At 33.5% G+C, this 18,683-nt stretch overlaps 1 protein-coding gene across 2 annotated transcripts in view; it reads left to right on the forward strand.

The window, feature by feature from the left end:
- The first annotated feature begins 252 nt into the window (after positions 1–252).
- The window catches only part of LOC128994066 (protein nervous wreck-like), a 74,735-nt gene continuing 56,304 nt past the window's right edge, over positions 253–18,683 (forward strand). For both annotated transcript variants that reach the window (XM_054418293.1, XM_054418295.1), the window contains exons 1-7: positions 253–344; positions 9,848–9,945; positions 11,681–11,726; positions 13,411–13,496; positions 13,874–14,018; positions 14,562–14,698; positions 17,533–17,596. In XM_054418293.1, the coding sequence (XP_054274268.1) occupies positions 324–344; positions 9,848–9,945; positions 11,681–11,726; positions 13,411–13,496; positions 13,874–14,018; positions 14,562–14,698; positions 17,533–17,596 (597 nt within the window). In that variant the 5' untranslated portion in view covers positions 253–323. The remainder of the gene's footprint in view (positions 345–9,847; positions 9,946–11,680; positions 11,727–13,410; positions 13,497–13,873; positions 14,019–14,561; positions 14,699–17,532; positions 17,597–18,683) is intronic.

The following is an 18,683-nucleotide window of genomic DNA, read 5'->3' on the forward strand; positions in this document are numbered from 1 at the left end:
CCTTAATCGAGTACGGTACATAAAAAAACAAAGGAACTTTAAGGTTAACATTGTAATGATGTATGGAAATGCACCACTAGCATAAAAATGCCCCGACATAATTTTACGTAATATATTTATTTACTATTGTACAAATCCATAATCTCTCTATTCATTGCGCTCTAGATGTCATAGAGTAATAACAGTGGAGTGGATATCGAACCCAATGGTCCCTTGATATGAAGGCGTGCGTCGTGCGGGGGTGAGAGAAGAGGGTGGAACAGCCTCAATCAATATGTTCGGTCGTGTTTGAGGGAGTGCAATATTCCGGTTGATGTGGGACCATGCAGCCGCCTCCGAGAAAAGTAAGTTTCTTTTCTATCCAGTTTGATTTCGCTGAAATTACCAACTGAAAAACTGAGAAATCTAGTTTTTACAGCTGTTTTTCTTTATCGTTCTATCTTTTTGACAATGGCAAGGAAACTAATGAAACTGTCAATGAAGGTTTGAAATCATAGATAAACCCTGTATTACTATTTGCTGTAGTTTCTTGTGTCATAAATAACTTTTTATTATTGATAATTTCGAATTAGTAATTTTTTCCCCCAATTAAATAAACTTTTGATGGTCGTACACAATTTCCAAATAATTTCTATTGCCTACTTAAACTTCTGCGCACGCTCTGTCCTTTTCTGCTGAAGCAAATTGGAAAATTGCTACTCTTCAGAGTAGTTAAATACATGTGAATATACACAAACTGTATTGAAATTAATTCAACCAATCCGATTACAAACGGTTTCGTTCCTAATTTTTCATTAATACGCGTTAGTTAGTGGGTGGACCTGATGAGAGCTGAGTGTTCGTTGACGGACTCGATCGGTTTTGAAAATCGTAAATTGATCGTATACCTACTGTAGGCAGAAAGAATGTTAGGTACTAATGATGGGTCGATATTAGAGCACCAGCTGATATGTATGTCAACAAGATTTAACCTGATTTGTCGTGCCCCACCTTACTGGGTCAAAGGGCAATTAAGAGCTCTTCTAATAATTCTACCGCTTTGTAAAATAATAATAAGAAAAGTTTTATTTGACCTTGTTAAATTATTATTTTGCTGTAGAAGCTGGTCCAGCTGTATTTATTATAAATAACCCACGTCGCACACAATTTATACTATAAAATTAAGTAGCCCGGTGAACCTTGATTGAAAAATTAAGTTTTTTCCAAAGTATATCTTGAAAATTTGGTTGATACTAATTAAGTATCAAAGCTGTACTAATAAGTATATCCCTTTTAAATTTAATATTATTACAAACGTCTAAAATAAAACACTACTTCAAATTTTAAAAATCGTGTTAATTGTCAGCATAATTAATGTTCAAATTACTATAAAATAGAGTTAATAGTGAACTACTTAGTTTTGACACAATAAATAGATTCTCCGTGATTAATTTCTAACCATAACACAATAACGATAATTTTAATTAGTAGGTGTAATTCATCGGTACATTTCGATTACAGGTGCATTTTTCATGTTTGCACAAGAACGTGGTGGTACAAACCCTGGAAAATTACTTTTTATGATCGCATTGTTCAAGAGTATCATTAAGTGAAAATACCTGGCCTGGGCCCATGTAATTATAAAACTTTACTGGTAGAATAATCATAGATGTTTTCTAGTGTATTTGTTTTCCATTTGGTGTCCAACATTTTTCTCCGTAACGCCTTTTACATGACACTCGATTATTATTTCCTTTACAACTACACATCTTTGTGAAAAGTGAAAATATGTTTCTTACATATTTCCAAAAGTGGGGGTTTTGACTTATTTTATTTGTAGTTTATAACATAAATACAAGCATTAATTAAAATATAAATATTACTTACAATCAACCAACTGCAGTTATTGAAGTATAAGTGTTTAGATAAAATAAAACTATATAATCATAAACAATAACTCGTCCTCTAGTTATATAACCAAACAGCTAAGCACAAATCATAAAATTAAATCTAAAATAATGCAAACAAAATTTCGTCAACACTAGCGCCCAGTGTGGCGTACATGAACTAGACATGAAAAACGAGCTTCAAAATTTACAATGGGATGGGAAGTGTACTTGTGTTGGTTTGTCGTCTATGGTAATATCATAGATAAAACCATAACTAGTTCATTAGTAGATTTCTCATCCTTATGGGACAGCTGAAGCCAATTTTATTGATAGTTCTGTCTGGTTTTCTGTAGATGTCTTGTTTTGTTTACAATTTGTTCCTATTATTTTAGTGTTAATTTCTCATTATTTGTGTCTCACTGTTTGGTTATATAGCTAGTGGACGAGTTATTGTTTATGATTAGATAGATTTATTTGGTTAAACGAGTTTTTTAAATTACTGAAATAACAAGAAACAAAATGTGAACAAATCACGACATCTACAGAAAACCGGACAGAACTAACAGTAAAATTGGCTTCAGCTGTTCCATAAGGTTGTGAAATCTACTAAGGGACTATTTTTTATCTATTGGTGTTCCCAGTTTTATACAGTAAAATACTATAGTTTTTGACGAAATAATAAACGGCATATTGAGAAATTTTGTATGCCAGTTAGCCAATTAAATTTTTAGATTTCAAAATAATCCTTAATTTTCTATAGTGAACTTAGATCGCTTGTAAAAAAATGTATAACCAGTGCCACTACCTAGCACAGATATAAAGTCAATGCTAGCACTAAGCTCTATAATCAATGCTATCGGTCTAATTTAATGAAAAGCTGAATGCTGGATATTTACAGTAAATAAACAGCTGTTTAAGTTTTCTACTTCCACTCCACTCCACTCATTGCATATTTTGCAACATTTCTCATTGTTTTGTTTTCGTTTTTTTTCGTTATTGTTTAAATGTTTATGTTTTGAAAATGTAAAGTGCAAAGTGCTCTAAGGAGAAAGAGTTAAAAGTTAATGCTACCACAGTTTTTATTACAGTAATTCTTTGTTTTTAATTCGTAAAACTATTGTTTTGTTTTATTGACTTATGTTTTTGCAACTCTGCCGATTTACAACTTACATCGGTAACTGTCCATCGTTTCTGGGTAAATGTGGTAAATATGACCTCTACCTCTACAGCAAGCTATCTTGTGGCTATCTTGTTTAGGTGTAGAAAAGTAGTGTAATAAGGTATAATGAGGATTATTCAGTTTGCTAGGAAACAAACAAACTTGCTTGTTTTATTTTTTTTGTTATAATCTACATCTTTCTAAACTTTTTATGACTTATGCATTTAATCCATAAGTAGGCCTAATACAAGTCACTCTAGAACTTGTTACAGTACCATTTAAAACCACAACACTTCACTTTAAGAAAATTAAGATAAGTAAGCCAGCTAACTTAACCATTTTATTCACCTAACTTATTCTAGCCTAATTGGTATTTCTTTATAAAATCATCACTAAGTTAAGTTATTCAAGTTTTCGAGTACACTTCCATATCTGTTGGCACAAACAACCGAATGAGTAATATTGGTTTTTCGATTGTTTAATTCGATATATCGTTTGGTTAGTTAAGTTAGGTTAACCTTACCTAACTAACCAGACGATATATTGAATAATCGGTATATCGATCGATATTTTTATTCGGTTGTTTGTGCCAACGGATATGGAAGTGTACCCAAGTTTTCATGTTTGAGTTAAGTTTAAGTTATATCGGCCTAAATTGAAAGAGCTGTAAAGGCTGTTAAATGTATTTTGTATCTATGAAAGATGCCTTTTAAAATATAATTTTAACCAATGGAGAAATTAAGCTAGTTTAGCTTATGCCAAGGCCTATCTAACTTGTAGCCTATATTTAATTATGTAGGGCGATTCTTTTCGTAGGTAAACATTGTGGGTGACTGAGAAGTCATAGAACGATGGGAGAGGGCTTAAATTAAAGGCCTCTATCCCGTGATAGTGGGAAAACTAGTGAAAATCCTAAAATATTATAACAAAATAAGATATAACGTAAAATGTGCCCCACAAGAATAGTATTAGAGCCATTTAGGCCTACAGGTAGTTTTTGTTTAAGGTACTTCAATAGGCCTACAGCTGATCATGATTTAATACCAAGCCAGCATGCAATATTAATATTTGCATCATCACTTATTTGCCAGTCTACAGTGTACTCTATCTAACTACAATATAAAACTAGTGCACCTGTTTCTCAAATTCGAGCAATTGCAAAATATTAAAGGCTTTTAAAACGAATAACAGTCACAATTTCCGTTGACTTAAAAGAGTCAACTCAAAGATAATGTAATCAATCACTCCACTCCAGTTATCAAAACTGAAAACGAACTCACTCTGAAAACGAACATTCTTGTATGTATCATGTGTTTACTATGAACAGCTGTAATTAATACAAACTAGTGTACTTGTTGCTCGAATTCGAGCAATTGCAAAGTATTACAGGAGTTATTTTGAAACGAATAACAGTCATATTTACCATTAATTTAAAAGAGTCAACTCAAGATTACCGGTGTGTAGCTCAGACCATTTTTATCTTCGTTAATGATAAACCTAAAGCATTCCTGCCGGTTTTCTCTTTCTCAAAATGCCTCGCTGTACAGGCAACACAGGTCATTGATAGAGGGCCAATTGAGAACGAAAAGTCGTTTTGGGGTAGTGTTAGGGCGCATTTGTAACCTAATAGTTGAGATTGTCCAGGGTCAGGTGCTGACTGTGATGAGTTAAGCCTGTTACGCGCCACTGTTCTGTAGCTGCGTTCGTTATCACTCCTGTCTATGTTTCGTTGTCGTCACGGCGGAGGCATTTAAAAGAAAAAAACAACAAATAAACAAATTATAGCTACACAAAACAACGATAAATGCACAAATTTAAGTTACAATCATACTAACACGATCCTTCATAGCGACACAAAACAACGATAAATACACAACTTTAAGATACAACCATACTAACACGATCCGTCTTAGGGGTTATGTTTAAACAAACTCAAATCTTACTAATATTATAAATGTGAAAGTTTGTGTGTTTGTTTGTTTGTTTATTTGTTTGTTTGTTTGAAGTTCAATCACGCTTTAACTACTGGTCGGATTGGGCTGAAATTTTGTATAAATATAGCTCACATTCCCGATTAACATATAGACGTATTCATATCTCAAAAATCTTTTCGGGCTCCACCCCAGTGGCTCTGGAGTTTCCCATGTTAACCTTATGAGTATTCATATTTAAAAGGGATTTTTGTCAGCTGTTTCAATTACACAAGTTGTTCTATGATATTCAATATTATTAAAAGTTATAAGGTTCACCAACAGGATACATTTTTTCATAATTTGAAGCTGTGATGCACAATGAGAACTGTTATAGTAGGATTGTTTACAGTTAAGCTTATGTTTTTATTTATAAATTATGTTTTTATATTGTGCGAACATTCGATAATTTACTTTTTCATTGTTTAGGTGTAGTGGTAGAACATTATGGCTATGGTATATGTGCTACACTATAGCTTCCGTAAATTAAAAGAACCAAATTTTATCAAACCGTGTCCTCTTTTCTTGCAATCACAAAGCATTAGTATAACTGCAATAAGCATTTTATACTTATACGCTAACCCCGTACGAAGGACGGGTATTCAGCTAGTAGTAAATAAATGTACTCAATTTGTTTCATTGAATTGAAAAATAACAGCAATTAAATTATACAGCTGATCAAAATGTAAACAATTATGTTCTCCATAAGGATTACATGGGAACTTTCAAAGCCACTGGGGCAGAGCCCAAGGGACTTTTTCAAAAATGTAAGGCCAGTTTGCAAATCTACGCGACACGCTCTTTCCAATGAGACGTCAATGGATAAAATCTGTTAAGAAATGGCTGAGGAGTTCAACCGACAAAGTTTCATGTAGCGTATTAATTATATAGATTATTCGTCTGTTTAAGTAGCCTAAACAAAATCTTTTCTTCATAAGAAATACATTGGGATTTTGATGGTCTGTGGGGCAAAGCCCGAAGACTTTTATTACAGGAATTTGTGAAAGGGGGCGTCTACACAAAAAATACTTAGGCCTAATTTTGACACCTCGTTTGTAAAAATCCGTCAATTATTAACGGAGGAGTAGTGTTTTGTAGAAATCGCCTTCACGTATTATATATAAGGACTAGGGATAACGTTACCTATAATTCAGTCTTCTCATTATGTCTTAAAATGTTGAAATCAATTATTTTACCATGCAATTTTCAAATGTTTGTTTTAAAGTAAATTAGTTAAGCATATATGATAAGTAGTAGAATCATGGCAGTTTGCTCAAGTCGAAGGAGTTGAACTTAGAATGGTTGAAAAATAATGAAGTTACCGGTACAAATATTTTAACTGAAAATTTGGGGGTAGCGGAATTGTATCCCCCTGGAATTTTACCCCCTGAACAAAACTAGTGTCACAAACCAGGGGGTAAAATTCCGGCCGCAAACTTTTGAGTTGCACAACGTATATTTTCATGGTTGAGAATTTAATCCGAACACATCAAATTATCAAACCTATAGTGTACGGTCATATACCTCAAAATTGCATATGTACAATAAGATTTCAAGTCTTCCTTTTTAACTCAGTTAATGTTGTAAAAGATAAAGCAAGGCTGAGCAACAAATCAGATTCTTAGTTTCTGTCAAGTTTGTATTAAATCTATCTTTTAAACAAAAATACTAAAAGATTGTTTTATTTTCATGGTTTTTGATAATGACTAATAAATCATTGATTGAATAAGAAATTGATGATAAAGAATTTTAGTTGAAACTATGTTGCAGTGGATTTAATTTTTTAATACCTATATATGTTTAAAAAGTAGAACATCTATTTGTTTTTACCTACTAAAAATGAAAAGTAATTTAAAGATAAATTGTCCCTGGTAAGAAATCTAACAAAACAAGGGTAGTGTTGTTGATGACTTGGATCAGAGGGGTGACTTGTGACTTGGATTTTTAAAATAAATCTTCTCAGGTTGTAATAATGCATCAATCAAAATAGGTAAGGAGCCGGGACTTCTTAGTTTTCCTGCCAGTCAGTCTCAGTCAGTGCCGTTGGTCGGGTTATGTGTTGTAGGCCTACATGTTTAAATGTTTTTATTCGTTTATTTATTTTGGTGTCATAATGTAAATATTTTCGTATTTGAAGTAACATCTTGTCGAGTCCAAATTGGATATAATGTTTCTGTAACCACCTGAGAATGCCATATATGGCGAAACATATGTAGTGGACTTCAAACACTAGCTACATTTGAACTGCAAGACGACGTATGTCAAGTTTAGTCTAAAATCTAAAGAGTTAAATAATTACTAGTCAGGACCAGAGGAGAACACATCCCAAGGTTATCACGGAGGTGTAAAGTTTTATACATAGGTAGTCAGTTTGGCGATTGTGGGCTGAAGGGTCTAATGTTTCAAAGGAAACCTTAGGAAGTGCAATTGTATACCGAGCTCCATGTCTTTAGCGCTAAGAGTCAGTCTTTGTAGAGTAACCCCCTTTAATTAGTTTAGGAGTGTAACTTAGGTTGTTTCGAGGTAATTTTTTGTTGTAATGTTTGTGTCTATTGGCAGACTTGAAAATTGTGGTTGGAAATGGGATGCCTCCAATCCATGTTTAAAATGTAGGTCTAACTAGAATGTTTACTGTTCCTTCTCGGAGGTCTTAAAATGACCTTAAATGGCTGTTAATATACAAATAAAATGTGTGATATTATCTACTGAAGGGGCCATATTATTCTATTGAAGAATATCTGGGGGGAAAATAGGCCATACAACTTTGATGACCACGGTGCAGCTGGGCTTCCAATGGGAGATAAAAAAATACCTTCCACAAAGTAGTAGGCCTATTAACTTTGAGCAGCGAAAAAATTATACATCCAGTAGTAAGCCTAGGAAGATAAAATATTGAAAGTATTTTTATCAAACCAACTTTAAAATGATTAATCAAAATTTAAGTTCAGCTATCCATAGAAACTTTATGAAAAAACTAATTGAAAATTTACCCTAATCTATTTTTATTTTTACCCACTGTCTATAAAAGCCTTTGTTTAAGGAGCATAAAGTATTAACTGTCTTTGTATATATTGGATTGTTGAATGTATATCTCTGAAGTAATTTGGATGATTTCCCTACAAACGAATCTGTACATTACCACAACACCACCTGGGCAGCACTCTTTTCTCAGAATAAATCTGTGTAATTTTAAGACTACTATTATGAGTTTGGGAAAAAAGCTTTTAACTTGCTGCCAAGAAATATAAAATGTCTGAATTCTAAGTCTTTCAAGAACACCATAGTAGCAATGTTATGACGTAGTTTAGCTGTATTTAATGTTGATGCATTTTTAGATAGTTTAATTTAATTAAAATAGTTTTAAAACTTTTACCATGGATAATATTTAAGATATTCTTTGTACGTTTGATGGTGGTATACAATGTATTTTGTTTTGGCAATACTCAATTTGATTTGAACATTCTAAGCCTGTAATGGATAATGAGAGTTGAGTGATGTTTTTGCTTTAATGGATATTTGAGTATCTTATAATGTACATTGATGTCAATAACCAAGATAATGTTAGCCTACTGTAAAATTCGACTCCATGTTAAAAAATAATGTAACGGACTACCTACTATTATAAATAAGTTAATTGTTTATTAGTGTTTTCAGGGACCAATTAAAAGTACATATAATAACAAAACCTGAAATATCTCTTTCCAAAACAAACAGCCTGTTTCAGTACTGGTTGCCAAAGGGTAGGACAATACTTCTTGGCAATAAATATGATTAAAAAACAGTAAACATCAGTTCCTTTATTAAATGCCAACACAGCACTTTATTCAAAATCAGCACTACCAGTACTTTTTCTCTATAACACAATAAGATTATCACCCAATTATCTGTGTTCTCACCCCTCCACACTTTTAATCTCTATTGCATTAGGGTTAAGCTCAGTGCTGGATTTAGGATACTTGCGCCCTTAGGGCCCTATTACACTAGGTCACCAGGCGACGTCACCGGTGACCTAGTGTAATACGGCCCTTAGGCCATAACTCGAGGGCCCCCCCCCTATGGCGGAAATTCCCCGCAACAGCGGCGAAATCGTGAAAATCTCCTACGATGTGGGAGATGATGATATCACCCACGATCAAGAAGAAATCATGAACATCTCCATTGAATCAAGGGGACATCATCATCATCGTCACCCGCGTTTGTGGATGAATTCGTGGACATCTCCTCTAAATCAAAGGAAAGCCATCATCGACAACCGTGATCCTGACAAAATTGTGAACATCTCCCACAGGCCGCCGTGATGAAGACATCATCATCGACACCCTCGACCTCTGGGAAATCCCATGAATACATCCCTAAATGAAGGGAATGTCATCCATCACCAACTCCCACGACTGCGGCAAAATCGTGAACATATCTCACGAGCCGCAATCACGGAGACATCATTATCTAATTGATCAATCATAGCTAATTGATAATTTCAAAAAATAAAAATTTATTTTTGTTCTGAAGGATTTTTGTTAATCCTAAGCGTCCTCCTTTTGCCTGCGGTCATTGCCATGGCCTAGTGGTAAATCCGGCACTGGTTGAGCTTCTATTTCTCAAAGTAGATATATATAACTGCAAGGTCTGCTGTGTCTAAAGAAACTCCCAGATTCTTCAAAAGTACAAAGCTCCCAATAATAAACCAGTTTAACCAAACAAGTCAATAACCTTGAAATTCCAATATAAAACTGAATTAAAGTTAAAAACTGGATGATAGTCAAAATTTTATGAATTTTTAATCAGAAACATTATACTTATTTAAAGATTTATGCAATTTATTCCAGTTAAAATATTGTTTTTTGTTTCAGGGCAACTATGCAAAGTTCCTTAAGAATCTGCATACAGAGCAGCTTGCTAAGCTTCAACTTAAAAACCAAAATGAATGTGAACTTCTTGAAGATATTAGGTGAGTATTATAATTTTAAAATAATTGCAAGACTAGATTGATTACTAGGTGAATAAATACCGGTAATTAAGTATAGGAAATCTAGACTTACAAAATTTCAGCAGGTCAGGGGCCAAAGAATATGAATTGAAATCAAACAATTTTACAGATAGATTCCTCTTTTAAGTAGGTTACATCTCCACTTAAATATGCTTCCAGCTGTCGTAACGAAATTGGTAAGTCCAAACATTACAAATAATCTCCAAAATTACCTATAGGCCTATCATAAAAATCCATTAAACATGCAGTAGTACATTTTGAACTAAAGATATATTATGTCATTTACACATGTAGAATTGGGTCAATTAACTTGTTTGAGGATATACTTGAAATATCAAGAATTTGTCCAATTTATTTTTTCAGACAGTAAAATATTTGCTTCATAATAAGAGATTGTCTCTATCCATTGTTTCTGGTCTTTGATGTGTTTTTTTGTTACCAAACTCCATCTAGGGGTATGTATCTTCCATACAAATGATAATACCTCTGATGTAGCTAAACAGAGGAGGTGCTGGTTTTTATTAAATGAGTTTAGTACATGCTCGAAACTTGTGAATAAGTTACAAGGTACATATTCTCTAGTTTAATACCTTGTTCACAGTATTTATTGTTGCATTACATTCTCATCTTATAGGACTACTCCGTTCACAAAATATAGGCGATTTGAGGAGGAGCCATTCCACCCCCTCCTCCTCGCCCTAACTTTGAAACAACAGCCGACAGCTGATCAGCTGATATTAAGCCTACATTAAGCTTCAAAAAGTGGTGGGGGAACCCAAGAAACCTTCCAATTAAACCGCCTAAATTTTGTAAACGGACTATATTGAAAGTTACCCTTACCAATCTACAGTTATTGAAATCAATCACATCACAGGACACTTAAGTATACCTAATCAACACAAGTTTTTTGTGTGGTTTATAGTGTTAGAGCATTATATAGCTGTGTGATATTACCGCGGTATGAAACAAACGTATATCAATCCCTTGAAAAGCTAAAATGGTAGGGTGAAGAGGGTTGTATTCAGCATATTAACTGGTTGAGCTCACTACAATAGAATGTAGGCTACAATACACTAGAAATGAAAATGTACTGGGATCTGGAACTTTTATGGATTTTCTAACTACTAAAAAGGCCCTAATACTTGAAAGAGTCATACATTTGGACCTTAAATGCCAGTAGTGTTTCTATTAAATGTAAATTTACCCTTAATTCATTGTTCAGACATGTTCTTAATTTTTGTTTTAAAGCTTTAGCACAAGAACCTATAATTTTTATATTTTATTTGTGTAAAAAATACAACTTTTCTGTCATAGCCTATACATTTCCATTTTGCAAATTGTTCAAGTTTAAAAAAGAATAGTGATTGTATTTCAAACAAACAGAAATCATCATTTACTAAATAGAGTCAACGCACATTTATTATTAAGAGTAATTTATTACGCCTCTCAACAATACCATATTAAACAGAGGATTCCAAACAAAGTTTATCATGGAGCTATTAATAATAACTTTATTTAATAAACCTACCCTCTGTCATTTTGATATTTACTAATTAATTGGCCAAGAGAAAGAGTGTTGCATTGTTGTGTTTTAATGATGTGTATATTAGTATTTTTACTTACAAGATTCATTTTCAATAAAGTGGACAACTTGTTACGTTATTGTATATAACTGATAAGCTACGTTTTCTTTCAGGAATTTTATAATCAAACGCTCACAAATAGAAAAATCTTACTCCGAGGTAAGTACTGTAAAAAATTATTTATATTTTTATGTAAATAAAACTAAGAACTTAATTACCGGTAGCTAAAATTTTGCTAAAAAAATCTATTTTCTCAAACGTAGCTACAAGCCAATTTTTCCTATATTGACCTTGTTATAAATGAATGGGTCCACTCCATATGCTTTAAACGTTTTTAGGTGAAGCAACTAATTTATTTTATCATCTATCTATCTATATATACAGGGTGACCCATGTTAAACGTGCAGTACTGAAGATTTGTGGATGCAGATACACTATTCTCATGATACTGTGCGTTTGAAATGAGTTTTATATGGGCAATTGGAGTTTTTGGTTAATTACTAGAAAACGACCAAAGATAGACGGTAGGTTTAAATTTAAAAGTTGTTTGTTTTTACAAGACCTTAAAAATGATACACAATTTTACATATGTTGCCATTTAAAATTTTTCATTTACAGGGCTACCAACTTAAAAAAAAATTAAAATCATAGAAAAAATATTTAGTTTTTAAAATGTTGACTTGTTGCATATCAAATTAAAGCTGAACCTACGAGGATTAAAAATTTTCAAACAGAACGAAAATAAGTTTAGTGGTTTTCAAGATACAGGGTATTCTGTATCAATATTTTCTATAAAAATGGCCGCCATTTTGAAACGGACAAAGATAAATGAGTTCTGTTTTCACTAAATTGTTTTTCTAGTCTAGAGCTTTAAAATGATGCATAACGTGACATATGTTTACATTTGAAAACTCTGAGATTCGAACCCATGACCCCCAGTTTCTTGAACACCCTGTATTTTAAAAATGGTAAAAATATTTTTACGTTGTTCCTTGGGTACGAATTAGGGGGAAAAGATTTGTTTCATCTCTGTATGTCAAGCCGTTCGTCTGTAATCTGTTTAGGACAGCTTAGAAGATTCACCCTGTATATCCAATCCAATGTATGTTTGTTTGTTTGTTTGTTTGTTCTTTATGGACTCCGAAACCACTTGATAGATTGTAATGAAACTTTCAGGCATTATTAAGCATTATTCAAGGATGTTTTGTGTGAAGTTTGGTGCAAATCCGTCAAAAGGGCTCCGCCTCAGTGGCTCTGGAGTTTCCCATGTTAACCTTATGAGTACTCATATTTAAATGGAACTAAATAATCTTAACAGCTGGTTCAACTAAACAATTTGATTCTGTGATGTTCAATAGCATTAAAAAGTTAAAAGGTTTACCAACAGGGTGCAGCACTATTATTTGTTTAAAAGTATGACAACAGCTAATTTGCAACCAAAAGGTGAGTGAGCGTAGCAAACAAACTTCAACCTGGAGGCGAGTTAGCGTAGCGAACAAGCTAACCTGAAGGCAAGTGAGCGCAGCGAACGAGCTTCAACCTAAAGGTGAGTGAGCGTAGCGAACAAACTTTAACCAGGATCACATCCTGGTTAAAGTTCGTTGAGCCATACGAACGAGCTCATCTTGAAAATGAACGTGCAAATTACATAAAACCACATTGGGACAGGACGACGTCTGTCGGGCCAGCTAGTATTTTTATAAAAGCCAACCGATTTTACTGGGCTATAATTAATGCATACTAATACCGTGCTTTTTGAAAACGTTTATACACATGATGATGAATCTTTAATGTTTTAAGATACATAATAATATGTTGTACAAACAGAGCTTTGTTCTTTCAGGCACTTCTGAAGATTTCTTCAGCGTTCTTAAACAAGAAAATACCCAATATTCCTGATATAAAGACAGAAGGGTCAGAAGAAAAATGGTAATGTTGGAATTCCTAATAATTTTACATAATTTTTAGAGGTGTGCACCCTAGAAACATTAATGTAAAGAAAGAATATACTTTATGGATGTTTATAGCTGAATTCTGTTTTGCTAGATACAAATAGGCCTATTATCTAAAAGTGCTAGATTTAAAGTCCCACATGTTGACACTAAATAGCATTACTTACTTCTTCATTGGATTGCTGATGTATGCATAACATAGTTGTGTTTAGAACACATACTAATCATTAAACAACAGTTACAAGGTACTTAATATGTCACAATTTCTTTTGCGTAGTATTCACTTTATCATGGACAAATTTTGTAAATCTATTATGTTATGTTTAGGTTTTGAACCCTAAAACATTGTTCCAGGAACATGTGGAATGTTTGGCGAACTGTGCTGGAAGAAAACGAGAAGCTCGCACGAGCTCGTCTAGCCGCTGTCGAGGTCTTCTCTCAGCACGTGGCAGACGATGCAAAGATCCTGAGAAATCACAAAATCATCAGTGCTAAAAAGGTAGGTAAAAGTTTTACAACCTAAATACACAATACAAATCCTTAGCTTAAGAGTTAACCTGAGTCCCGAACCCACATCTAGATAATATATCAACACTTACAAATAGCATAGAGATCAGGGTTAAAGGGTCAAGTCTTTAGTATTATTCAGGAAATATTGAGAATTGATTTTGATTTTAAGATCATTTTAGCATCATCTCAGAGGAACATTTGAAGAAAAAAGAGTGCATAGAGTTGGTGTTAAGCAAGGTCATGGGTTTGTATGTGACAGGGATTGACTGGTCTAGGGGTAAAGTGCCAGACCCGGGTCTAGTAGCAAAGTGTCAGACCTGGGTCTAGTGGTAAAGTGTCAGACCCGGGTCAGCAGTAAAGTGCCAGACCTGGGTCTAGTAGTAAAGTGCCAGACCCGACTCTAGTAGTAAAGTGCCAGACCCAAATGTTCGAAACGTACCGGAAGCTGTAGGTCACCTAAAAATGAGAACTAGATATGTATCTTTCATATTAGGGAATCTTTGTATGACAGTTTTGTATTTGTTTGATCTAGACCGTAGATCAGTTGGCAACCGTACAGAAAGAGCTGCAAGCATGTGTCCTAGATATTGATAAAACAAAAAAGCTCTACTTTGATGAAGAACACAGTGCTCATGATGTACGGGATAAAGCAAAGGATATTGAAGAAAAGTGAGTAAATAAATGTGCCACCTTTACTTTCTTCCTTAATGTTTTAGTACCTTTAGAGGAAATATTATTTTTTAACTATTTTTTTAAATTTAGATTTTTGGTACACCTGAGTCTAAAAGTGGTCCTAACATTGTCTGTATTTTCATGAAATTTAGTAGACGAGGGGACCCGGCACATTTTAATAAGGCTCAAAACATGTTTAGGAGGCAAAACAAATCCAACGAAATACCCTTTCACCTATAAAAAATTATGTTTGTTTAAGACAGTTAGGTGAATAAAACTACTATTTTAGAATAAATTAAATTTGAGTGATTTACCATCGTCAATTAGGTTCCTACTATTATCAAAAGTAGTCTATTTAAAATTCATGTTCTTATAACTGTTTCATCTCTTGTTTTTCTAATCTGTCTGTGGTTAAACATTCAACTGAATGATTAGCTGTTAAAATTACAATTCACATTTCAAAATGTTGTAAAGAAAGTTGGTTAGCATCACTGGACTGGATCCATCAAAGCTATATCTAGAAATAAATCAAACACTATGGCGACAAAGCCCTAAAGGGAATCACCCTTTTAGTTACCATTCATCACTCGTCTAGACAATAAGCTTTAAAATGACACATCAGTTGTAAAAACTGAAAAATGGATGACACAGAGGAAACTCTTGCTGTGTTATAGATAATTACAAAACTACTATATATCTGAGTTCAATTTTGTCTTTGATGGGTCAATTACCCTATAAAAACAGATTTTAAAAACAGCTCTAACAAGTTTGATTAGGTGATTTTTTTAAGTTTACAGAAATTTTCCCTACAAACAATATTTATATTTGTAACACGATGGTACAAAAGTTATTACAGTTAATGATTATATGAAATTTCTTGAAGTAGTTTTATAATACATAGATTAGATGATATATCCATTGTTCGATATGTTGAAACTGTTGTTATTTTTTAATTGACATTTTAATTTATTTTCTTTGTAAAAGTGTTTTGGAAATCCCGTTTTATTCCACAACTGCGGTAAAATATATTTAAAATGTGTTTTTCGCTGAGGGGGAAAAGGTAAGTGACAGTTTTTGAAACCGTTTATTTAATGACAGCACGTATATTTTGTAAATGCACGTATGTTTACAGAAGAACAAAATCATCTTATTGCTCATTCACACTTGACTGCTTATCTACACAATTTATTAATGAGTGAAGTAAATTTTTTGTATTAAAAAAATTAAAATCATGATTGACAGGTGTATTGATTTTGATTGGACGAAAAGTTGTGTGGATTAAACCCCTTTTACTGCTATTGAAGCTTCCCAACAACTATTCTTAGTGAATAATTTTGCTGCTGAGTGGAAACGATACTTGTACATTGGTTTGACTATCGACAAAACTCTTGTTCTTTAAAGGTTGATTTAAATATACTCAGTCGGGACCCTTGGTTTATAGACCACTTGTGTAGAGTAATTTATCTTTAACTAAGTCCCATTCAACGTTCTGCTTTGTTCTATGGTTCTGCATTAGTTTCTACCATGATTGTTACATCTTCTAAAGAAGGCCATCCTTATCTATTTTGCTGAGGATGCGGAAATTTCGAAGGTATTCTTTTTGTGGCCTTACAATTTTAATTCCGATTCATTTCTACCTCATAGAAGTAATTGTCTATTTCCACTATTGACCAATTTGTGACCATAAACATGATCTCAGCAAACATAATCCACACTATTAGACAAACCAAAGACATCTTTGACTTTTTAGATATTAAAACATCCCTGCCATCTTCAGACTTTAATGAAGCTTTGTGCATCATTGACTGGAAAATCACTTTTTAAAGCTTCCAATCTTCCATAAATAACTATTTAATCAAGGAAGTATTTTTTACAATACAGGGGAGGTCTTACAAAGACTGTTAAAAGGCAATGCTATATTGAGTGGTATCAGTTTTCAAAATTGTAAATCACTGTAATGTAAAGGTAGTTTTTGTTTTAAAATATACTCTACATTGAAAATTCCTTTGTAGACTGGATTTGCAATAGAGATTTGAAATAAAATTTCTTAGATTTGAAATAGTTTTGAGACCCTAAACATGTTGTTTGGAGCCTTAAATGAGTTGGATCAAGTGAGGAGGAATTTGTAGATAACCCACAGTCTTTCTAATCCTACTGCTTTTATAGTACTGGCTACGCAAACACTGAATTTCCCTCTGTTTTGATGTAGACACAGTATTATTCTGGAAGGTCTAATCACAAAGTTGAACGTATTGGCAAAGTATATGAAATCAAGGATGTTGTATATGGCGAGTAAGATTTGTAACGAAAGATAAATCCAAAACTCAAAATTGAAGATCATTATAGTTTCATTGAAAGCAGCTTTACACGCTTTTTTCTCATGAAACTTACCATTGTCTAAGTCAATTGTTAAATGACGAGCAACTGGAGTAAGTGATTTACTTTTAACATTGTAAATATTGGTTGGATAAATCGAATGCACAAAATTTGTTTAATTTTCCTATTTCTTTGACTTTTTTATGAATTGACTTAACTGGTTACGCTTTTTTATGCTTCAAATGCCTTTCAGCCATTCTGACAATGTACTTATGTAGTACGTGCTTTGACAATGCCACGTCTTGTATCATAGCTTTGCTTTTATTGAAATCTATGTTACAATAAAGATTTATTGATTTAGATCTATGGACGATGCTGCTGGGATAGTATGGATCAAATTATGGAAAACAAATTCATGTGATGAAGATCATTCTATATGTATTTTCAAAGTAATTTATTTAAATCAATCATCAAATAAAATCTTAAATGTACTGGAATTTTGTTCTTTTTTACAGGTTGAAGAAGAAGAAAGGTTCATTTTTCCAATCGATAACTTCACTTCAAAAAAACAGTGCAAAGGTATCTTTACTATCAAAATATAGCTACTTTAAAAAAAAACAAAAAAAAACAAGCCAATTGAATTGTAATGAGTTTAAACCTTTTAGCTGACATTGAGGGTTCATACACAGTTGCTTTAAACTTAAACCAGGTTTAAACTGAAATCTCTCTTGCAAATACAGTAGACTCCCTCTTATACGGACGGACACATTTTAACCACACATCGGTTTAGCCGGACTACACTCGGCGGAAATGACATCTCTTTAACCGGACAATTTTTATCAGCACATCGGTTTAACTGGACTAGATCAGCAGAAAGTGGGCGGTACTGAAACGACTGTTCTCGTGGGAAAGATTTGAGACCAGTGATCACGTGTCTAAATAAAACGCTCTCCTAAATTTAAGTCAAATACTGTATACAGTATGCATTTAAATGGTACGTTTTAACGAGTTTTTGGGGACGTAGGTTTAAGCGGAAAAACTGTTATCTGAACTGGCTTCGGTCCTGAAAAGTCCGGATAAGAGGGAGTCTACTGTAATACTTTATCATCAACCCCCTAGTGTATACTAAAAACAAAATAAAAGTAATAATGCAAACCAAAAATTATATCTGGGAAATGCTAAAGTTTACTGAAATTAAATCCTAAATTTCAGGAAAAAAGTTGAAACACAAAGTCCAACAGCTCTCCCTTCACTCTCATGTACCACAGCACTAATGGTGGAGGCTCATCCCTGTGCACTGTGCTCTAGGAATATCCAAAAGTACTTACCGTTTCGATTTAACCTTGCTTGTCACAAGTATATTTCCGGCACAACGTACCTAAGCTGAAAGCACACGGTTGTCCCATAAGCATGTTTCATCACTGTTTCCTTATCTAGACTCGAGGCTAAATGCCTTGGGCTCTGACCTCTCCAATAGAGCGCTATGTCATACATACGACTCACACTGCCACATCTTAACTGACCCCAGATCAAATACATTGATCAACCTAATACTAGCCTTTTTGTGTACCTAAGCTTAGTCTTTTTGTCTGATGTTCAGCAAAATAAGTCATCTTACAACACCCCTTCACAATCCCTAAAAATTCCCAAACTTGTTCTACTGTAC

This window comes from Macrosteles quadrilineatus, unplaced genomic scaffold (assembly GCF_028750875.1).
Source record: "Macrosteles quadrilineatus isolate MER2022 unplaced genomic scaffold, UCM_ALF_1.0 Scaffold_5__1_contigs__length_97177068, whole genome shotgun sequence".
Classification (NCBI taxonomy): Eukaryota; Metazoa; Arthropoda; class Insecta; order Hemiptera; family Cicadellidae; genus Macrosteles; species Macrosteles quadrilineatus.